The sequence below is a fragment of the Rhinolophus sinicus genome, linkage group LG05 (genome assembly GCF_036562045.2).
Source record: "Rhinolophus sinicus isolate RSC01 linkage group LG05, ASM3656204v1, whole genome shotgun sequence".
Lineage (NCBI taxonomy): Eukaryota > Metazoa > Chordata > Mammalia > Chiroptera > Rhinolophidae > Rhinolophus > Rhinolophus sinicus.
In genome coordinates this window covers 144,896,779-144,921,781 of record NC_133755.1, presented here as the reverse complement: position 1 = coordinate 144,921,781, position 25,003 = coordinate 144,896,779, and the positions used below count along the sequence as shown (strand labels likewise).

Sequence of the window (25,003 nt, the reverse complement as noted above, 5' to 3'; positions counted from 1 at the left end):
TGCTGTACAGAGAGAGAGGCATCTATATGAATCAGAAACAAAATTTCAACCGCAACTCAGTTTGCATTTGTGAAATTGCATGTGTCGGTACCTGTTATTTTCTTTTTTTCTCCCAAATCTATCTCCAGCCACTCTCGTCTGTGGTTCTTGCTGCTGTCCCCTGACGCCCATGATGGGCCCTGATTCTGAAGTCGGGCTTGGCCAGGAGACCAAAGAACTTGCTCTCCAATCTCACTGACCCACTGCCAAGAAGAAGAAGCTGTGATTTGACTGTCAGAGTCCAAACTCAAGGATCTGCTGCAACCTAGAAAAAAGGGCAGGAAAATATTTCAGCTGTAAAACAAAATGAAAGCAAAGAAATAAATGTATCCCATCTCACTTAGAATTATTCGGTTGTTTTACTTCCATTGTGATAGCAAATCAACTGTGTAATTACTAGTTTTTTAATGACCCAGACTTGCATTTGACTCAATTTGTACTGTGGTATCTTAAAATTGTTACTGCTTTTCTTTTTAATGGATCTCTCTGAAGTCATATCCCCTATAAGTTATATCTCTTTGTCCCCGCTGAAGATTTTTCCTTTCTAACCTAAATTCACCCAGATGTCAACAGTGCAAGATGTCTTAAAGGATTAAAATGCTGAGGTTCTTCTCACTTGATCACAATGGGACTCCACTCTGTACCCTTGTACAGCAGGTGCACCAGATGCTCTGAAGATCAGAAAATTGGACCCGACACCCACCCTTAGAACCATATCTATGCCGCGTCCAAGGCGGTGTGGAGGGATTAAATAAGGCCACACTCCTCTTCCTGGGCAAAGAAGACATATTCATATTGTCCTTCTTGAAATATTTTACTTTACATGAGGGAGAATATTTACCCCAAATGCATTCCATGATAGAGGGGATAAAAGGTCTTTATTTTATATACTCATCTTCAATAACTTAATTCAAGATAACCACAAATCAAACTGCATGATTTTAAAAGCTTTTTCTGTTAAACCTAACATGAAGGAAATTACCTTAAAATAAATGTCATTTCAAATTTTCATCCTTCTTGGCAAAAGTCTGAGCTTAGATTACAAACAAAAATATTTTCTGCTTAAAAAGGTTTATTGTGTATGTTTAAGTCATAGCATATTTGGTGCTACGTGACTTGAGGAAAAAAGAAAAAAACTTTACACTTTATCATCTGAGGGGTATGGAAGAATAAGCTACTACTGAGGATTTTATCAAATTCTTAAGGAAAGCCTGATCCTTACCATTGGACGTAAACAGAAATCGTTTCTCTGACAGGGAACCACTGAAATACAAACATGAGGAGGTGAGTTGCTTAACTGTATCTTAACAACTGATACAGCGCTATAGCCCAGGGCTCGCAGAGCCTTCCCCCACCCATCTGATCCTCATAGCACCCCACAAGCCCATTGTTGTTATCTTTATCGTTGGTATTTCTTAGATCAAGACAATCAGGCCCATCAAAGATAAGCAACTTTCCTTAACTCATACAGGTGACAAGTGGGCAGGGCTCTGAGACACTGCTTTTGAATCAAAAGCCTGTGCTGTTTCCATCATGCCACACTGTATTGGAAAGAAAAGTGCAGATATACAACCTCAGGGACAACCTTCAATTCCAGTTAAGTAATATCTGATGATGGAGGCAGAAAGGATCACTGCCTTGAATACTTCCCTTGCTTCAGCGGTCACCTTAAGGGTCTTCCTCAGTATGAACAATCAAGGACCATTGAGAGAAATGAAGAAGACTAGTCACTTTAAGAACAGCATGTCTTTTGCTAGATGCCTGCCCTGTAGATTTCTCTGCTCCTTCCCTGAGGGGGTGGTGCCCCAGCAAGTCACTTAGAACAGCCTCAGCTCAGTCTCTCTCTCCAATCTATACTCCTACCTACTGTGGCAACCAGCATCAAGCCCTGAACCAGTGCCTGCTCCTGGATGACAAGGTGCAGCTAGAGAAAACTCAAAGCATCTCCCGGACTGGTCTGAACGGGCCCCTTTCTGCTGGAAGACAGTTCTGCTCATCAGCATAGATCTTTGGGCCTCCGGAACCCTGGGGCTCCATAGCTTGTATTAGTCTCATAGGAGAACTCATCAAATCATCCTTGTTCTGCAGTTGTCTCCTTTGGTGGAGAGAGTCCTGACGGTCCAACACAGTCTTTAACTCCCTCATCAACTCAATGGTGTATAAAGATGTAGAATGAATAGAAAATGTGGAATTCTCAAGATTAATCTTTATGTGCATAGTACTTACTATATTAGATACTAGAGGCAAACACAAAAAGGTAGATGTCACTGTGTGTTCCATTATTTTACAATCTGAGAATACGGTTTATTATTTTAAATGTCTAACTCTGAATTCTATATGGCAATAATGGATAGAGAAAGTACTGAACTGTGAAATCCCCAGAGAACCCAAAAAGAGTTGGACAAGAGCATTAGTGCCTCCCCATCAACGGTTTTTCTAGAAGTAACAGGTAGTCCAATTGTCTGGGATGAATTTTCTCTTTCAGATTCTTTGTCCACACTCAGGCAGAAATTTATAGCCCTGGCATTCCAATAAATGCTCTGTTGTAATCTCTGTGCTGAATAAAATGCAGGCACCAATCATTTCTCATAAGAGAAAACTCAGATCTACCTGGGTCATGCGACTTGCCTAAGTTCACAGTTAGTGGCAAAGCTGGGAGGAAGACCCAGCGTTCCAGGCCTTTAAAGAAAGGTGCCAGTTGTTGCAATTTGTATTTAAATTTTTACCAAGATTTATTTACAGCCTTTCTTTGACTAATTTTTCCATTTTCTCTAATGTTCCTGCACTAAGTACTCCACTTGAAATTTGGCCCAAATAATCCCAAATAATACTGTGGCAACCCTGAGAGCCTAAACTTGCTCCCACTGCCAGGAAACATTAAAATATTTATTTGGTTGTTGTTGAAAAAGAGAAGTTATGGTAAGAAGAACAACTTTGGAGTTAACCCTGAGAAGAAGATGCCAGGGAAGGCTCAGCTTCTAACAGTTTCTTCCTGGCTTTCCTCCATTATCAGCTGAAAAATGCTTTTCCATGTCACCTATTGAACCAATTGAATACAACCGCTTAGACAATTCTCTAGGTATGTCAGTCTTCTCCTGTTTGTGGAAAAAAAGAAAAAAATGTCCTAGATTCTGAAGGTTGGGGTCCTGAGGCATTCACACGAGGGTGAATGAATTCAATCAGATCCTAGAAATTGCCAGCCAGAGGGGCTACAGAAGCACTCAAGAATAGTCTGATGTAAACAGAAAGTAAAGCCTTCCCTGCTGATGTTTTGAGCCTTCATCCTCTGTGTGAAGTCAGCGCCTCTTCCTGATTCCATTCTGGTCTCCTCAAATCCAGGAAATGACCTGACCCCGGATGAACCCCAGAAGAACCCTGGATATTTACTTTAGGGACTTCTTCCTCAGCTGCAATGCTCCCTTCTGTGTTTTTTCCTGAACACCAAACAATCATGTGTGGGAACAGAAGTTCAATGACCGCATGTACAGTGGTTCCCCAACCGCAAAACAGCAAAAACAACTGCTCCCTGAAGATTTGGGAATCTAAATGAGTAAAAGAGACTATATTAGCCTACACTTTACTCTTCTCTGCTTAGTACAAAGAGTCAGTGCAAATCACAGAGATAGAAGGAAGGAGGGACCTTGATATAATTCTGGACTTTCTATCTACTTCCACCAATACAAAAATAGGACATTTGTTGAAATAACTATATGAAATGCTAAGCAAAACTTTTCCTAATTCATTAATGGTTCAGACTTCTGTACTCTTTTTTTGCATCAAAATTTAATTTCAAATTATAGAAAGCAGTAGATGTAGCAGAAGTAATTGGGAACACAATGTTTACTTTTATTCAGCAGGTTTAATAATTTTTCTTCAAAAGTAAAATAAAAGTCAAGCAGTACAAGTTAACCTTTTTATTATCCTATTTTTCTACAAAAGAAGCATGCAAATGTATACAAACACAGGCTCGATTCCAAAACACAGATTTAAAGTCAAAGGACAGTCCTTCCTTTGTTTTAAAGATAAGAGCACCCAGCAACTCTAAGCCATAGCCTGATACTTTATGAAATAGCACCCTAGTATCAATAGAAGAAACCATAGAAAACATAAAAAGAATTAGTCACAGTCAAGGTCACGCTGACATTTAAAGCTTCCTAAGTATAAGCAATCATTTTTACTGTAAATCAGGATATAAATTTTAATGTTCCAAAGAGTTTGAGGCAAATACATTAAGTGTAAAATATACATATATACATGTGTGTGGTTGATATATGTATATACGTATATATATATGTATGTATATATATATATATATATACATATATATATATATATGTCCCCCACACATATGTATATAAAATACATGTGTGTACATACATAAGTTTTCATTTATATATAGGAAATATGTATGTGCATATATGTGTACACACACACATAGATATAAATTTTATTTATTTGAGTAAAGATTTTAGTTTCTAAAGGCATCCTTTACGCTTTCAGATCTTAAACTCTGGCACAAATTTGGGACTAATTTGTCTTTGAATGTTCAGATAATATGAAAAAAACACTTTAGGGCCTCTTGTAGCTAAAAATCCTATCCCGAGGGGAAAGTACATGGGAAGGTCATGGCAGGCAGAGAACACAAATACAGAGAGGTAAGCCTGCCCATCTGAGTGTGCAGTACGTGCCCTGTCCTTAGTGGATGACTGCCTTTTATAGGTTATTACTTGCAATGCCTGTGAAAGGATTGGCATTATTGGACTGGAACAACCTCTCCAGTTACCCCCATCTGCACCTCCAAACTTGGAATTGCCAGTGGGAGCCCCACGTTTTCTCCTTAGCCACCCACCAGCCAGCCTGCTGGATATGACCATGGTGTTCCGACAGCCACAAGTCTCAGAAGTGCCTTCCCGAGTCTTGACTCTATTTCTGCGTCCCCTAAGCCTTGGGCCTGCCTTCCATGGAACCCAAGGCTGGCCTCCTTCACGAAGGTACCTAGCCAACTTCTCTCACAACTTCAGTCACTGCTTCCCCTCTCCACTGAGTTCAGGCCAACACCCCAAATCCAGAAATGGGTTTTAGTCTCAAAGTTTACTTGTGAGTTCATAAATTGATTCTTTGAAAAGTAAAATACATTTTCTTATAAAAACAACACTATAACTTGTGGTCAGAATCCCTATTTGACCCCCAATATTTTTAAACTATAATACATTCAAATAAAAAGCAGTAGGGTGAGGAAAAAAATTATTATATACTCATAACTTTCTCAAAATGACATCAGAGTCACTGTATTTATGCTAACTAACCTGGGAGCATATCTACCCCCCATAACTTAACTATATAAGACAGTCCACAATCCATTGTGAGAATGGAAAAGTACAATACGACCATGTTCTTTCTGCATGCAAAAGGAGACTAGGTCCAAATGGTGGGGGCAGGAAGAGATCTACACACAGGCTGGCAAGTGGTAGAAGATAGAGGTCATGACCTACTTTTTCTTACTTTTGGATCCTGAAATGCCTATATAGCCTCTGTCTTGTGCCACAAAGGCCTTGGAACCAAGACTATGTGACAACCTGTCAAAAAAGCCAGAGTTACAGCAGTGGAAAGACATTTCCAGGGGCAGACAAAGAGTTTGAGAGAAAGAGAGATAAAACACCGGCTCGAAGCACTTTTCCTTCACTAGGTGTCCATCCAAGGGGAGCCTCTGTCTGGACCATTCCAAGCTGCCTGTTTATATGCGGGGACATCTGAACCACTAGGTAGGCCTATATTTAGTCCTGATAGCTCAAGTTTTCTACTCCAGAAGCTGAGAAAACCTGAAAGCATTAAAAACTGAGGCCGAAACCTTTAAAGTAATTGACGTATTTTTTTCTTACGAAGCTAAAAGAGCAGAGGGTGACACCAAACAGAGAAATTAACAACATTAGCAAAAGCCATCTCTTCTTCACTTCCTAACAATTCTGCATCATTAAGAGATTGTCTCTAGGGGTCTTCTGGGGAGCACCGTGGTTCTGTATGGGTTTATTTCAGTCTCCTAACCTCCCTTCAGTATCTTCAATAATATTTGAGATTAACCAGTAAATTATTGAAATTGAAAAAACTGAAAAGGAATAGCCTTTGTTCTCTCCCACTAAAGCCCCTGAGTAGAAATACTCCCCTCCCTGGGCCTTCAGATGGAAGCCATTTTAATTTACTTGTCAGTATAACCAGTGAGCTTTTTTACTGCTTCATCTGTCTTCCTCACAGACACCGTAAATGCTGCTCTAAGCACTCACACACATTTTTTCCCAGCTGACAAACCCTTGGTGTCACATGTCTGCTGTTCTTTCAAAATCATGAGCTGATTAATTACACCTGCAAGGTTACCTTCCATTCCGAACAAAAGGCAAAATACTTACTCCCTTGAGAGTACACCATTCGCCAGGACTCCTTCATATCGACTTATCCCTTTGCGCTGAAGCACGTTGATCTGACCACCCAATTCATCTGCAATTATTCCTGCATGGATGGCGGCTTTGCACAATAAAGAGGTCTGAAACATAGCAACATCATCACTAACAGCTTACTCAAGAGTACACTGAAAATATAAGGGGAATTTTGCATTTTGTATTAACTTGTGGTCAGGATCCCTATTGGACCCATGAGATTGCTAAACTATAATTCATCTAAATAAGGAGCAAAAGGGCAAGGTAAACAAATTATTGTATAACTATCTCAAAATGACATCAGAGTCACCATATTTATGCTAACTTGGCAACCTATCCACTGGGTAGGTAAGTAGGTAACTTACAGTAGTAGTAGCCCCCCAATGAATAACACGTCCAGCGGCCATGCCCTTGTGTAATCACCTCCCCATTGACTCTGAATGGGCCAAGCAGCTTGTTTTGTGTTGCTGCAGTGGTCTGCTAGGCAGCTAGTTCCAACTGTCCCTAGGGCCATCTACCTTCCTTGGAATTTGGGGATGCCATGGTCTTCATTGCAGGAGCCCTGCCCTATGGAGAGCTTTCACTGGACTTGGCATGTCCCAGGGTTTCCTTGGTTACAAGAGGACAGGCTCACAGGTCAATGAGCAATAAAATCTATCAGCATCATTGGCCAAATATTCTCATTTTCCACAGTACTCAATTTTGAGGGAACCCAATGGTATACACCTTTAACAAAATGTATTTAATTGCAGCTCACATTTTCCCAAAACACTAAGTGTAGGACATAGGATACACCTCCAAGAGAATAAGGACCAGATCTGGCTATCATATTATTATTACATTATCAGCCCTTTCCAGGATTATTTTCTTTAAAAAAAAATCACTCTCTCACTTAATCAACTTAAATAAAATTGATGTTTACTTAAATTGGGACATTTTGGGTATCAATTTTAAAAATCACTCATTGAAAATGATTTCTGAAAATTCCCTTTTGAACAGTGGTGTAATTTATACTTTGATTTTCTAGTTATTTCGAGGTCTAAGTCTCACTGAAATGTAAATATAAGAAAAATACTTGCCTATGTTAACTAGTGAATTGGCTTAAACTCAAATGAAATAATTTAAATATAATTTTAAAAATGTAAATATAATTCTTCAGGAAAGGGTATGCAAGGAACATCAGAGAAGATCACCTGCACAGCTGACAAAATTGCAGGTTGATGGTATTAAACATTTCTGAAGTTCACTAAGCCATAGAAGATGGCCAAATAGATCAGTATGAGGTAAGACTAAAACAACTTCAAAGCAATTACCAAGTCATCTCAGAACTGGAACACTTTCTTAAATCTTTCTTTATAGGAAAAATGAACTTGTACTAAAAAGTATTGACAAAATATTAAAATAAAATTTAACGTAAAACTAAATATTTTAGGTTGCATTTAATAAAACATGAATAGAGCACATGTTTAATGAGGTAGAATGATAGTAAAATGTTAAACTATAAAAATATACTCCACATTCTATTATATGAATTGTTCCTATGTTGCTATAGTCTTCATAATTACCACATTGATAGCATTTTCTTTATAAAAGTAATTGCAATTATTATAGAAATGTTGGAAAATAGGAAAAAAAGATTGCTCATCGTTAACACATATTTCCCTCTGGCTGTCTGTGGGGGTGTACAATAGGCCCAGTTTCTCCCCTTTCCTCCTGAACTGGGCGTATACTATATGTACTGTCTTTCTTTATTTAACTATACTTCTTGAATAATTTTAAGGAATGGAGAATTTACTGAAACGACTTAAGTGATATCTTCCATTTAAAAGCAGATGGTACAGTCAGCAGGCTTGGGAGAAAGTACTAAGAGAAAAACTGTTCCAGGAGCTTTTTATTTCTGGTTGACAGGTGAGTCAAATCTTAGAGACACCCATACTACTTAACTGTAATGATAAGCACAAAAAATATAGATGCCTGAACTCAGCAGTCAAGGAGATAGAATCACAGAATCTTAAGAATTTGAAAAGACCTTTAAAGGTCTCTGCTGTCACTTCCTGACTGACTGTCCCACACATATACAGTCCATCTCTGACAAATGATCATAACATCTACTCGTGGCATGTCCCATGACTAGGGGCTCACTGTTTCTTGAGATAGCTTATCCCATTTTGCACTGTTCAATGCTTCCTTAAGATGCAGCTGAAATGGGCTTCCCTTTAACTTTCATCCACTGATCCTAGTTCTGCCTTTTGAAACAACACAGAATGCACCAATTCCTTTATTATAATTGCTTTCTAAGACAACGTATTTCTTCCCTGAGACAGAGCACCTGTTTTGTCAATACCTTCTCTGGTAACTTGTTTGACAAACTCTGTCATCCTGACCTACAGGATATGTTTTGGTTTTGCAAAGGTGCTTCTAGAAAAGACTTGCTACAACTGAAAAGCATTTCCTAAGATGAAGGCACCATGGAAGATAGACTCTAAGATAACCCCCATGATCTCTGCCTCCTGGTATTCCCTCATTGTGTAATGACTTTGGGTGTGGGGGAGAGCTGTGGCTTTCTGAGAATAGAATATGGCAAAGGTGATGGGACAGCACTCCCATGATAACATTGCGTAAGATTGTAACCTATCTTGCTAGGAGACTCCCTTGGTATGAAACTCTCCCTGGCTGGCTTTGAGGAGCAAGTAGTGACATTGGGAAGGCCCAGATGGTGAGATGAGGACAGCCTCCACCCAAAATCCAGGAAGAAACAGAGGTCCTCCACTGACAATCCATAGGTAACTAAGTGCTGCTAACACCATGTGAGCTTAGAAGCAAATCCTTCCCCAGTCAAGTCTCAGATGAGACTGCAGCCCTGGCTGACACCTTGGATGCACCCTTTTAAGACCTTGAAGCAGACAACTCGCCTAAGCCATACATATCCAAATTCCTGACCCACAGAACATGAGCAATAATACATATATTGTTTTAAACTTCTAAATTTGTGGTGATATTGTTATGTAGCAATAGATACCTACTATACCCACAAAATCAATACATACAAAAGAGGCACTAGTGAAATTTCTTTAAAGAGATTAGTTTTCAAAACGCAAATTCTCCCGGCAGACAAAATCAGTATAAAAGCAAATGGTGTACGACGAGTTAGTGAGTCAAATAGGAAACCTGTTTGTAGTACTTGCAGATTGTGTACTGAGTTCTACTGCACAGGAAACCATTTACTATTATACTGGGGGAAAAAAGCTCTGTCAAAAGGAGGCAAGATAAACAACTAAAGTAAGAAAAAACGATCCTATTTCTCTTATTGAACATAATTCTGAAGTTTCTTGCATAGTACAGGAAATAATAAATAACAACTTTCTATGGCTAGGGGAAAAAACTATACTTCAACTTTTTATTTCTCTTAGTTAATTTCCTGAAGTCATTTAGGAATGGGCTGTGCTAAGTATATCTTCAAACTGAGATAGCATAAATCATTTTAAGGTTCAAACAATTTATAGGCCAAATGACTATCCTGTGTCAATCTTATAAATAAAAACAATACATGGAAAAGGAGATAAAGAACAAAAACCAAAATCTGCTGTTTCTAGAATCGGAATGTGTTAAAAGCAAAAATTAAAGCTAAGATTTCCTTCCCCCTGTTGGAGATGAATTATCAATCTTCTAGAATGTATGTATCTTTCCCTGATGCATGAAGACACATATCAATAACTCTTAGAAAAGTCCCATCACTCAACAGATTTTGACATTTCTGATAACTCATGCCAATTCCCATAGGCTGTAAACCTATTTTAAATGACAATATAAATTTTTAAAAATCAGGTAACAGATTTCCAAAATAGAAATCAGTAAACAGTAAGAAATGAAGAATTGTGAATCTAGAGACAGGACACATATTTTAGAAAAATTACTTCTTGTTAATTTATTTTTCTTTGGGAAAAGTGTGTATAACCCAGGAAGTGCATTAGGCATAAGAAATTGGGGTGCAAGGAAGGAGGGGAATAATATATAAGAGCAAGGCAGATGGCTTCACTTGTCCCAGACACAATATCACTATTTTGTGAGGTGAGTGTTCATGTCCTTGGCTAATATTACGTGAACCAAATGGAGCATTAAAATAAAGAAATAAATTATAACAAAAAGGTGGCCTCTTAAAAATGGATGGAATTATATTCTTAGGAGTTGAAGGGTTTTGTTTTACCATTTCATTTACAATATGCTTAATGAGAAATGCTAAAAACAGGAATAAATATGAGTACATGAATAACCTTGGTTTTTATACTTATTATTTTATTTCATTTATTCTCAGAAATGAGAGAATTTTGCATCTATCTACAGAGTTTTATATCTTATCTGATTTTACTTTGTAATGAATCTAGGCAGAGCAGCAATCACTTACTCTTTTTAATTTCCTCCCTGCCGTAAAATTACCCTCAATCACTTACATCTCTATATCCATCCACCACATTCCCAAATATGTCTCCTGCTATGTCTTTACAACCAGCTGGGCAGAATTTGCTAGAAAAAGAAAATAAAGAATTTATATTTTATTAAATTATACTTAAATTCAAAAGTATTACATTATACTTAAAATTATTTACTCTCCTCCACAGTAGAGAATACCTCGCTTTAATAACAAATCAGAAACCTGATTTATGAAAACATGGATTAATCTAAAATGTTTTGAAAGCAAGTTTTATACAATAATTATGTTATATAAGGATTTGTTTTAAACTGTTAAACAATGAGCTTCCCTAATGCATCTTAATTGATTCAAGATGTCCAAGAAATATTTTTAAGAAAAAAAGAGTTTGTAAATACTATATGTAGCATGATCTTGTTTCTATAAAAAGATATATTTAAAATATATAAAATAACAACTTATGTTTCTTATGGGTAAAAAGAAGACAAGAAATTATATCTCTGGATTCTAGTAGGATTTTAAGGAACTTTCATTTTTGGTGTTATTTAACTCTGTAATATCTTGATTCACACTACTAGCACTATCCAACAGGAACATAATGGAAGCCACCTACGTAAATTTAAATATTCTAGTAGCCACATTAAAAAGTAAAAAGAAACAGAAAAAAAAAACTAATAATATATTATGATCAACCCAATATATTCAAATTTTATCATTTTCACATGTAATGAACAGGAAAAATTTTAATGAAATATTGTCAGCCCTTTTGCTTTTGTACTGTTTTCAATATCGGTAGTGTATCTTTTACTTACAGCACATCTCAATTTGAACGAGCCACAATTTCAGTGCTTGATAGCCACACATGGCTAGTATTGGACAGTGATGATCTACATTAGCTAGGAATTGCTTTTGCAATCAGAAAAAAAGGTTATATATTTTTTCAGCTTTACTGAGGTATAATTGACAAATAAAATTGTAAGATATTTAAAGTGTACATTATGATGATTTGATATATGTTACTCATCTACTTAACACAGCTATCACCTCACATATTTTAATATATGGACATTTAAGTTCCACTCTTTCAGAAAATTTCAATTATACAATCCAGTGTTATCAGCTATAGCTACCCTGTTATACATTAGATCCTCAGACCTTGTTCATCCTGTAGCTGAAAGTTTGTACACTTTTACAAACCTCTTCCTATCTCCCCTACACCTTAGCCATTAGCATCTACTTATATACTTTCTGTTTCTATAAGTTTGACTAAAAATATATAAATTTTTTAAAGTTAGGATTTCATTTACTTAATAGTCAGTTTTCAAGAAACTTTCCAGAAACATTTTATAGCATATGACACGGTTGGAGGGGCTTAGGGTGGGGTGATCCATGCACTGGTACTACATAGCTAGCTGTGCGACCCTGAATAGTGCATATAATCCCCCTTAAATTCAGTTTCCTCATCTGTAGTTTCTTCAAGTGTCAACATTATCAAAAAGCTATGAGGGACAGTTATACGTCTATGAAAAACATGGAAAAAGAAAGTCAAAATGTTATAAGGACAATGACAACTTTGCAAGTGAATGCCGTATGTCCTTGTTTCTATATATACCACATTACAATAATGTTTACTTGGTTTGTTTAAAAAGAATGTACCAGCCCAAACAGATTCCAAAATAGAAGTTGCTTTTACTTCATTTCCTCTCAGTTTCCTCCTGCTGACTTAGCAAATTAGATGAGTAACAACATCTAATTTCCTAAATTGCCCAAACAAATGTCTCACAATTCCTTCCCATTGGCCTTCTAGAGTCCAGCACTGCAGCAATAATCAAGGAGTCAAGAAATAAAAATAAGGGGGAATCCTTTTACAGGTTTACAGTCTCTTATCCTCACCTTTAGAGCCATATTTATTTTCAGAATTCAGATTTTTTTGGATTTTAGAAGAGTAAAACAGTTCCAATGATGTGTATGACATAAGATCCCAGTAAGGTCTGCACATATTAATCAAAAACATTAATACTGCTGTATCAAATACATGAAGAGTCATATTAAGTCAAATACATAAAGACTAAATAGACTCCTTAATTTAGTCCAAACTTGCTGTCAAATGAATTTAAAATCACGTTAGTCGGATATTGCCACTAAATGAGTCACAAAAACCTTTTTACTTTTAAAGCTTTCTGCATTTCACAATTATAGATAAGGGATTGTGGACCTGTACGAGTCATCATACCTCATCTTTACCTAAACACTACAAAGCAGCAGGGCTACAGCTTGGATGATCTGAAACCCTAACCTCACTCTGCAGGCCTGAGTATATGCCTTTCTTTAGGAGGACAGCAAATGACCACTGATGCCCCGAGGCTGTTTCACCACTGGAATGTATAGGCATGGAGGGAAAGATCTCAGAAAATGTTGGCGTGTATCTTGGATAAACGGCAACTTTACAGGGTGACACATTTAATTATTGGTCATTTTCATTTTTGTTTTTTTTCTCTACTAGACTTATGTTAGTTAACACTGGAGTTGATTCTACATATACAATAATCTCATTTATTAGCATGTCTGATAGGACCATGAACTCTTGACCCTGCTCTGGGTATACTTACTCAGTGTGTACCCCTGGGTAAGTTACCTAATCGCTCTGTGCCTCTGTTTTCAGGGTATAACAGAACCTACCTTGTAGGTATACTGAAACAATCCTATGAGTTACTTATATGCTAAGTCCAGAGAGCGGTACTTGGCACTAAGAAAGCACTCTAAGGAGTTAGAATTTTTGTTAGTGTTGTTGTTGGCAATGATCTTCAGACCAGTGGTTCTCAAATGGGGGTGAATTTCGCCCACAGGGAGACATCTGACAATGTCTGGAGACATCTTTGGTTACTACAACTGGCAAGTTGAGGGTAGAGACCAGAGGTATTGCTAAACATCCAACCACACACAGCAGAGCAGCTCTTCCCAGCAAAGAATCATCCAACCCAAAATATCAAGAGTGCTAAGGTTGAGAAATCCTGCTCTACTTATAGATGAGGCAAAGTACATCAAAGAAATTAATTTTTTCCAGTTAGAATAAAGCTGAGATGAAAAACTTTATCTCCTATCCTCAGGTTTTTCTTTTGTGGGAAAGAAAAAACATGAACCCCCTCCAAAAGTGAAAAAATTACAAAAGTCACTCTCAGTTGCAGGCCAGGTAAAAATGCTCTCTAGGGGCCGGCCCAGTGGCTCAGGCAGTTAGAGCTCCATGCTTCTAAATCCAAAGGTTGCCAGTTCGATTCCCACATGGGCCAGTGGGCAACCACAAGGTTGCCAGTTCAGCTCCTCGAGTCCCGCAAGGGATGGTGGGCAGCGCCCCCTGCAAGTAAGATTGAACATGGCACCTTGACCTTAGCTGCCACTGAGCTCCCGGATGGCTCAGTTCATTGGAGTGCGTCCTCTCAACCACAAGGTTGCCAGTTCGACTCCCGCAAGGGATGGTGGGCAGCGCCCCCTGCAACTTGCAACGGCAACTGGACCTAGAGCTGAGCTGTGCCCTCCACAACTAAGACTGAAAGGACAACAACTTGACTTGGAAAAAAAAAAAAAGCACTCTAGACTCCATTATGGCTCATTGGTACTAGTAGGACTCACGGGTCAGCAAACTGACTCATGGCCAAATCCAGCCTGCCATTTGTCTTTTGTAAACAAAGTTTTATCAGAACACAGTCATGGTCATTTGTTTACCTATGGTCTACGGCTGCTTTTCATTACAGTGGCAACAAAAACTGTATGAAGAGATGCAAAAGAGACTGCATGGCCTGAAAAACCCAAAATATTTACTATCTGGCTGTGACAAAGTTTGCTGGTTTACTACATAAGAAAGCATTTCAAGTATTCTTTGTGAGTTACAACACAGAGGATTTTTAAAAAAACAACAAAGTACAAATAAGGTACTTTCTCTGGTTTAACGTCAAGGAAAACAAAATGTTCAGCAGCATATGACAGCAGCACAGCTAGGGCACCTATATTTACCTGTATTCTGTCATCAAATAATGGTTAGCTCGTTCCAAGCACGTTATTAAATCTGTCATAAATAAAGATAATTGCAGTTAGCAAACTGAATGGAAATTAGGACACCCGTGTTCGAAAGATTTCTTTTTAAATAAAAAAGACATTTTAAACGCATTTATCCATTATCTAGTTATCTGAATTCCTGTTTTAAAATAAATCAAAACTGAGAACATTGCCTCAGGATTTAATCAGTTCCCTTCATTTCTCTTTTTTATCACCAATGATGGTTTTTCAATGATTATCTTATGAACGAGAGCAGAATCTATTTCTGACAAAAAAACCAACACTGGTGAATTACTATCCACTAAAGATCTTCAAAGATCATGTGTATAACCTGCCTTGGCAGGAGGAAAACAACTTCAAAAGTCCAATGTGGTTCACAGAGAAGGATCGGGAACATTTTCGTTTAACAATTTAGGGGCATCCAAGTGACCACAGAACCAGATTTTTACTGAAACACAAACAACTTGTCAACTTTGATCAATCAGGACCAAGGACAAAAAGAGAGTGCTTTTGGAGTATAGAACAGAATAAATATTCAGAAATGGAGATGCTAAGATACTGTGAATTTTGATGCATTTATATCAACCTAGTATAGTTTCCAAAATATTCTACACTTGCTGCAATAGTTTTCTTTCCTTAATCTTTTCAATAGTTCTTAGGGGAAAACATATGGTGAACACTGGCCATGCTGGGGTCAACTGGGATTGGTCAGATCTGATTGGCTGAGAGGAAAATGAATGATGCACCCCCTTCCCAGAGTACTTCTGCCAGAGGGGACTGAGAGCGGAAATTCTGGGCACCTCTGTGATACTGGGGAGACATGGAGTGGGCTGCACAGTAATTACTCTGGAATACAAGAGGCCTGGACAGAGACTATGCTTTCCTCTCTCATTAGTGTTCATGTTTCCCTTTTCTGCTGTCAGCTCCATGGTTAGGGGACTCTGTGACAGTGAGTACATCCTGCTCATACACACATGCCTCCCATGCTGGTGCACTGGTGTGTGTGTGTGTGTGTGTGTGTGTGTGTGTGTGTGTATATGTGCGGGGTTGGGGTGTGCTGACACAGGGCTTAAAAGGCTTGTCCCCTGAGCTAAGAAAGGGGTGGGGAGAGGAGTCCTGGGAAAAGCCAGACCTTAGAAGGGTCAGGACAATATCCTGGAAGATGATCCACCCAAGGTTTCTAGGAAAATGAGATCAACGCTCGCCCACATAAGTCAACTGATTCATCTAACATGTTCTATAAAAGTGTTCAGTTTAGACCTAATTACTTACAAAGACACTGCATACCTCTCTTCCCTCATGTCTTAATTCAGTATTTGAGGTCACAATTCTGTCCAGAGATAGTGATAAGTAGCAAGACTAATTCTTAAACAGATAAAGATTTACAGATTTGTGTTGATTCTTCTGCCATACCTGGATGGTCGCTGCTGGCATAGGTCAGCAAAAAACCCCGTCCAGAAATGTGGGATCCACTTTGAAAGCGAACAGTTACTTCACTTGTGTTCAGCAAGAGTTCTTTGGGAACATTCATACTTCCACAATATGGTCCTAAAAACAAAGCACATTTTTGGCACATTTCAAAATTTACACCAGCACAAAGAATTGGTGTATGGCATTTTTTTCCCCTTAAAGGTCAAATTTACCAGACAACAAATATGTAAGATTATAATCTTTACCTAACTGAAATTTTGTTTAATACTGAGATTGATAGTGAACCTAATTATATTGACAAGCGACGTGGGTGAAAGTGGCTACCTCTGGATAAGCAAGAGGCTGGAACTAGTTAATTGTGAACAACCCAAGGTTTTGGTTTTTGTAAAAAGAAGACTAACAAAGGTCAAATACATTAGGTATTAAAGAAAAGGTTATTGTAAAAGTGATATTCTGGGGACCTCCTAAATTTGCTTCAAGTATTGTCTCAATGTTTGTGTCCCCTCAAAATTCATATGCTGAAATCCTAATGCCCTGAAGTGACAGTATTAGAAGGCAGAGGCTTTGGCAGTCCTTAAGTCATGAGGGTGGGGGATTCGTGCCCTTAGAAAAGAGGCCCCAGACAGCTTGCTTGCCCCTCCACCATGCGAAGATGCAGAGAGAAGGCTATGAACCTGGAAGTGGGACCTCACCAGCCACTACATGTTCTTGGACTTCCCACCCTCCACACAGTGTAGAACAAGTGGCTGTTGTTTTTAAGTTATCCAGTCCATGGTATTGTAATAGCAACCTAAATAGGCTAAGACGGGTAGTGAAGAACATGTTATCACAAAAACGATACTTTTAAATTTGCTCAAAGAAACTCACAAATTCCCTTTTTTCAAAAAAGTGCCAAAATTAAAAGATTGTCTAATGCATGGTAAAAATCTTGTTCTCATGCAGTTTATTAACTTATCTCTCTCTTACAGTAGCTTCTGATTAACCCATATAATTTATTTTGATTTGTAAAATCAAGTTTATAAAAAAGCAGAATAATTTCTAAAGGCTTTTGAACTATCATAGTATAAATTATGCAGTTATGAATGTAACAGCTTGTTCTTAGAAGAAGTTGCTTATAAAACCATAGAAAGCTCAATAAAATTTCAAAGGACAAAACTGGATTTAGAGCTAAAAGAAGGAAACCTCCCTAACACTACTCAAGTTAAAGTTTAGTTTGTAAATTGTCATCTTGAAAGTCATGTACGGAAGACACAATGTTTTCTCTGAAAATAGGGATTAGTAAGCAGATTTTGAAGGACAACAACAATGACAATATCAGTTTAAGGAAGGAACAAGCAAAGAAAAAGACCATTCTAACTCAAGGTGGATAAAATGGTTGACACTAGCCAAAACCAACATAAGGACCAAACTGCTAAAAGATTCAGGAGATCATGAACTCAACTACGCATTCCTCTCCTGATATAAGGGATCGGATTTCTCTTCTGCCCTGCCCAGGTCTCACATTCTGAGATGTGATAGATTAAAAGAGAAATGCTGTGTGTTTCCTTCATGCCTCAAATCTCTGTTGTTCCCTATTGATAAATTATAACGAAATCCAAATAATAAAAAAAGATCCCTTCCCTCTTCGGAAACACTCATCATATATAATTACTTACCTGAGTTAATACTCGCAAATTACTTAGAAGAGTATCTAGCATGAGAGCTATATAAGTATTTGTGAAATAAATAAATGATGTCTGCTTTCCTTTTATACTATGTCCTATGGGGTTAGGAATTTTTCTATCCATTACTTTATCTCCAGCAGCTTGTACAATACCTGGCATGTGGTGCCTTTCCAAATATTCTTTGAATTGAAATGGAATTAAACGTTCTTCCAGTTTTTAAAAATCAAAACTGATTATAAAGAGACATAAAATATATGATCCTGTCATTTTAAAATATCATAAAGTCAGGAAGAGAGATGTGGAAAAGCAAGAAAACAAATCATTAGTATAATCGATATATGGATCTTATATAGTGCTCACAAGCATGGCAGATAGGCAATTTATATTAAATCCATTTTTGTATAATACAGTAGAATAAGTATTTTTGCAAAAACAAAGTGAGTCAGATCACTGTGCTTGACTTCTGCAACCCATTGTTTTTTTTTAATGTTTGAAATTTCTTTGTTCTTTGCAAAGATAAGTGAAAATACTTGCTTTGCAAACCTAAGAATAAAAAATAACTGGTAACTTGTTGCTATTAATAAATCAAAATATTTTGTAACCACGTTTATTTTTTCCAAGAGGAAATAACATATATATATTCCTCTTCAAATGGTGATGATATTAATCTCTCAAATTTCTGTAGTATTCCAATGAGTTCTAATATAAGCAGTGAGGTAAACAAGTCTAAATTGATGATCAGTAAGAACTTGTTTGGAATTTTTTTTTTTTTACTTGAAATCTATTTGACATACAATGCTGTAAATTTAAGGTGTACGACATGCTAATTATACATCTATGTATTTTAATATGATCACCATTGTAAGAATGATTAGCACCTCTACTACGTTACGTAATTATAATTTCTTTTAGCGGTTGGAATAGTTAAGTTCTAGTCTCCTAGCAAGTTGATAGTATTGTTGTCTATCTGTACTCACTATGCCGTGCATTAGATCTCTAGGTTAGGGCTTATTTACTACTCTTTGCAAGTTTGTACCCTTAAGTGATTACCTGTTCTATCCCCCTACCCCTCGTCCCCTGGTGACCACTATTTTGTACTCTGTTTATATGAGCTTGATTTTTTAAGATTCCACGTATAAGTGATATCATACATACTTGTCTTTGTCTAACCTGTCTTTGTCTGTCTGACCGATCTCACTTAGCATATGTTCAAGTTTCATCTATGCTGTTGCAAATGGCAGGATGTCCTTTCTCAAGGCTGAATAACTAGGATTTTTTAAAAAGATGTTTATAGAACAGTTGAAAGAAAAGGTTGCAAAATTGAATACATTTTACACAAATAGATAAGAGTGTATGTCATCACATTAAGTTGTTGTGCAATACATATGATTTCACAGTCAAAAACACACATAAATATAGTAAAATCCTAATTTGGTTCCATCCTTCCAAAGTCATGATAGGTATGCAAATATTTCTGGAAGAAGTTCAAAGAAAGAAAATATAAACACGCATATTCCTTTAATCACCCTTATCCCACAGGCACCAATCATTCTTACTGATATGCTGCAAAAATGTAACCAAACTCTAGAGTGGATAGGCTATACCCTCTTTATAAATGCAATCATTAAAACATATTTTGATAGGTTCATCATAGACAACCATCACAATGGTAGGAGGCAGTTTTAGTTTAGGGTGGCGGACAGAAGTTGAGTATTGTCTGCTATACCGCCTCTGGCAAAACACCCAAATTATTGCCTGTCTGAAGGTCTGACAGATAAAGATTCCTTTTCACAGTCTAGAAGAACTGCATTCCTAGAGTTAAAAGGGAAAAGAGATGAAAATAGAACAATCTGACTGGCAGTGAGTGGGAAAAATAATTAATGGGAAACCACTGGCGGAGCTTACAAGTCTGTCCTAAGCAGTGTTCTCAGTTTGCAGCCAGACTCCTCGAGGATGATATATAGTCTTATGAAAGCCCTTCTACACCCACGCCTTCCCAAAGGATATATTTCACGGGTAGTATCCTCCATCTTGACTTTTTAAAGAGGTCTACTACACCTGTGCTTAAACAGTCACAAAGACAATTTCATTGGAAACCCAAATGAGAGCGTGGTGATTTCTAACTGTGACACACACAATTATATTCTCCATCCTGGGCTATGTTCCTGGAAGGTAAACCTGTCTCAATTCACACTCAGACTGAACCCCAGCCCTTTTTGGGTGGGTCTTAAGAACTTTAGCAGACCTAAAAGTAGCTCTCCCAGTTTTACTTCACAACTGCCTGTGCTGTGTGTTATATACAAGTGGACTTGCCATCTGACGCCCACCTTCCCTCACCTCTATCCTTGTCTGCGAAGCAGGTTCCATCGTACTCGGCAGTCCCAAATTCCCATCAGACTGGGGCACAGCAGAAAGGTACTTCATCAAGTAGGCAGAAAGATCAGGATAAATAAATACTTCCACCTTTTGTGGAACGTAATTGGTAGCCTTAGATTTTGGAAAAGAGCTGTCAATGATACCAAATGGAATAGTACTATGGCATTTAGCACCAGACATGAGACAAGGGACTGATTCCGTGGACAAAAGGAATAAAGGACCAGGAACCACAGGAGCTGCCTTCTTTGAGCACGGTAGGCCAGTTCCTCTCAACACATCCCGTTTGGGGCCACTGTACCATGGGCAGCTGAGAGGGGAAACCCTTTATCTTTCTATGTGTGAATAAAAGAAAACTGTACTCCAAGGAAGAATGAACTGTCTGCCCAGAGCCAAGCCCGGAACCCTCTTGACTTTCTGGCCATCTGACAATCTGGGCAGCAATTTCTAGTATTGCTCCATTCTCCATGGGCTGTCTGCCTAAGTATCTGGACATTATAAGACAGTGATAGTTTGGATAATTGTTCCAAATCACGTCAGGTGGGTCTATGCTTTTGGGATTGAAACTGATGAAACAAAATTATTGCTTCATCTGTGAAATGGATTTCGTTTCAAAAATGGATGCACACTGTTAAAAAAAAAAAAGACCCCTCCTCCTCCATAAACACTTTCTCAGTGGGGAAAACACAGAGAGCAAATGAAAACCTAATTCCTGAGAGATCTGACATAAATGAAATCATACCACAAAAAGTACTCCTAAAAACCTTCGTTAACCTCATGAGCCCCTTCTGAAACCCACATTTAATTCCTCATGACAGATAAGAACATGCCAATGAGCTTACGTGACACTCCCTGGAGTGTTACTGGCAGAGCCAGCCACATGGCATACTATCAGCTGCCAGGAAAGTGGTACCCAGTGTGGCCCAGGTCTGTTTTCAGAGGCGTGCTGATAAAACCATCTCCAGAAATGCTGAAGCTTCAAATGCCAAGCCATTAGACTTGGGTCCATTTTCCATTTGTTTTTTCAGTGCAGTCAAATGGCAAGGTTTGTCCTTGCTTGCTAATTGCAATAGTGTCATTGTACAAAATTACAGAATTTTCAGGGTCATTTTCTTTGAAAAGGCGGGAAATTAGCATAAAAAAGGGATATTCCTGGACTGTGCCATTAAAACCATAGTCACGTAAGAATGTAAGTGGTATCCCTGGAGAGATTTGGTCTCTGGTTCCCAGACAAAAATCAGTGACAGAGGATAAATGAACCAGGCAGATTCCTAGACAAAGGTGTGGCTTTCCTCGGGGCTATAGGACCCAGGTCAAGAAGTGCCTTAACACGAGCTCACAAGCCACCTAGGCCCTTACTTCTCTCCCCACAAAAGAGGGTAATTACTGAAACTAAATCAGAGTGTGATGTCTCCAGGGAAGTATTTGGGGGAAAGGAGGAGGAGGAGGCGGCGAGCTTTTTCTCCTGGATGTTTATGGTTATGTTAATGAGCTATCTAGTGGGGAACATTCTGGCTGATAATAGACTTTTCTATATGTTTAAGATTCTTCTGAATTCTACCCTGGCATGAAAAGCAAAACAAAACAAACAAAGCAGTCCTTCTCAAGAATTTCCACCAATGTAGCCCCAATCACCTAGGAATATTTACTTCTCAGGTGTTTGAGGCCCAAAACAATTTTCCACAATCTGGAAATTTCTTCAGAGGCTTTTGTTTTGTCTTTAAAAGTCATACGAATTTTGCATTCTCCATAATAGGATTAGGAGACATAAACCATTTATAAAATAGAAGCTGCCAATCTTATATTTTTCTCTATTTGGAATTTTAAAAAAATCAACAAAGAATAATGATTAGATCTTATTATAGTATGCCAGACATGTATCATTCTAAAATATTATCACAGAAATCTTGTTGCAATTATGAGTCAAAACACTTAGTATTATTTCCTACTTTTCCCATTTCTCTTGTTCCTAGTGTAATATAAATATTAACAGTTGACTTCACATTGTTGTACTTCCAAGTCACTGACAATGGTTAAAAAAATATTGGGGGTGGAGGTGGAAGTACAGGAAGGGTAAGAGAACAATTCTGGAACTTCCTGGTTTTCCTACAGCGCAAATCATTTAGAACACAACTAACTTAACTGACAATTAAATTCACTGGCCATGATACCTCCTTAAGCATTTTGATTAAGAAGTATTTTTACACCTTGAATTTATACTGATACTCTGTATGTGAGTGATTTCTCAGAAATCCATTTTATTCCCAGGATATCCCCTGGGTATCCAGGGAGGTCTGCAGAAGTTTCCATTTCTTCCCACAAATGGCAAACAAGAACTACAGCTCAGGTCTTCAGCACAAGCCATGGAGCAGATGGTTTTTGTCACACCAAATCAAGAATCACAGCGCTTAAGAATGGGGTCTCTGGAGGCAAATGCCCTGAGTGAATCCCAGATGGAGTTAAGTGATCATGAGCAAGTCACTTGACCTCTTTGAGCTGGAGTTTCCTAGTGAGTGGATGTCACAATAGGCCCTCTCTCACAGGGCTATCGTGAGGGTTAAATGAGTTAGTAAGTCTGAGTACTAAGGCCAGGGTCCAGCGCATACATAGTATGCTCACTTGCAGGCAACTTCTGCACTATTTTATGGTATTTTCTATATAATAAGTAGACTCCTAAAATTTTACATCAATCAAGTCTTTCTTTAAATGCTGACAGGATGTTCATAGATTGAGGAATCTTATTGTGAATCTTCTACCTATGAATAAAACACTCTAATTTCTTTTGTAAAAAAATCCAGATTCTTAAAATGTATTATGTCTGCCAAATCAAGCTACATGCAGTCTGATTCATTAAACATTGACTGAGAATCGGTAATTGCAAGACTATACTAAGCAAGAGGGGGCACTAAAAAGATGAATAAAATGCAATTCCTTACTCAAGGAACCCCTTATCTGGTAGAGAAGCTAAAATAATTATCTCAGTCTGGTATTTGTGCTCTACTGAAAGCTTAGAAAAACAACACGAGCCCAAAAGAGGCAGGGACTGGAGCTGCTCAGAGAAGGTTCTAGGGTAGGTAGCATTAGATTTGGTTTCTCTTCACTCTGTGTGCATGTGTTAGAAGGGGCAGAAAAGCAGGGGCAGGAAGACAGAGAGGGACACATGGAGGTATAACATCAAAAGTATACCAGGGCATGAAACGGCCGTGTTTAGGAAAAGGCACAGAGATGAGGAAACTCAGAGATGAGGTGGAAATGTGAGTGGGGAAGAGAGTGAATGAGCCCTGAATTCCAGGCTAACAAGTTTCTGTAGACAGTGGGGTACAGTTATTAATGTTTAAAATAAGGAAAGAAAGAAATTATTGCAACAATATTTAACAAGATAACCTTGGATGGCCTATAGGAAATGGAGACTGGCAAAAGAAGAAGGGAAAATTAGGAAGCTCTTTTAATAAGAAATCGATGCAAAGACATGGACTGACAGTGACAGTGAAAATAAATTAAAAAGCCAAACTGAACATACTATGTATGGGGTTAGAGCAGGGGTGTCCAAACATTTTTCAACATTTTTCACCAAGGGCTATATGCGGTAAAATACGCAAACAGCGGGGCCACTCGCTCGAGGTGAAGTACGTATTGCCTCACCTGGTCTATTTAAGTAAACTAAATATATTTTTGGAATTTGCTGCGGGCCAATAAAAAATGGATTGCGGGCCGCAGTTGGCCCGCGGGCCGCAGTTTGGACACCCCTGGCTTAGAGAATATGTGTCCTCTGCTCATCTCTCAAGGTTGGATGGAGAAAATCTGTACTTGCAGCTAGTTCTGGCTAATGGAACCCGTACCACATTCTTGGAATGATTGGGCAAATTTAGGTCCCCAGGATGCACCAGGAGGGGTGGGGTGGGATGTGCTGCTGCAGCTCAGGTTCTGCTTGGTGGAGAGAGAGTTCTCAAAGTATGGAGAGGGGACCAATGTGTTCTCTGCTCTTAGACATCTGACACAAAGAATAAACTGTATGCAAGACAACTGAGGAAGCAGGAGGAAAGGAGTGAGAATGATGGCTAACATATACTATGTGCTTATTATGTGTCACGCAGGCATCATTCTTTTAAGATACATACACATATGTATATATATGTACATATCTAAGTGTATATGTATATATACACACACATGCTGGGGGTGCCAAAAAATGCATACAAGTGAACACTTTGGTCAACGTTGCTCAAGCAGTAGTTCGACGTAATCAGAAGTGTCTGGACGCTGATGGTAACCACCTCTTGTAATTGCAGAAGACAGACGTGACTTGTATTCATCTTTTGTTATCAGTATATATTGAGTATTACAATTTTAATTGTTTTTTCCTTTCTTAAAATGTGTGCACATTTTTTTGGCACTGTGTGTGTGTGTGTGTGTGTGTGTGTGCATTATATATATATATATATATATATATATATATATATATATATATATATATATATATATATATATGTATATATATGCACCTAGGTGGTACATACTATTATTTTGCCTATTTTAAAAATGAAGAAATGGAGATACAGAAAGATTTAAGTGATTTGCTCAAGGTCAAGCAA

The 25,003-nt window shown here is 38.1% G+C and overlaps 1 protein-coding gene across 2 annotated transcripts in view; it reads right to left on the bottom strand.

Moving 5' to 3' along the window:
* The window catches only part of DCBLD1 (discoidin, CUB and LCCL domain containing 1), a 63,947-nt gene that overhangs the window by 7,591 nt on the left and 31,353 nt on the right, over nt 1-25,003 (bottom strand). For both annotated transcript variants that reach the window (XM_019741350.2, XM_019741352.2), the window contains exons 3-8: nt 16,357-16,491; nt 14,902-14,953; nt 10,916-10,988; nt 6,441-6,574; nt 1,262-1,302; nt 92-304 (exon numbers count right to left, since the gene is read on the bottom strand). In XM_019741350.2, the coding sequence (XP_019596909.2) occupies nt 92-304; nt 1,262-1,302; nt 6,441-6,574; nt 10,916-10,988; nt 14,902-14,953; nt 16,357-16,491 (648 nt within the window). The remainder of the gene's footprint in view (nt 1-91; nt 305-1,261; nt 1,303-6,440; nt 6,575-10,915; nt 10,989-14,901; nt 14,954-16,356; nt 16,492-25,003) is intronic.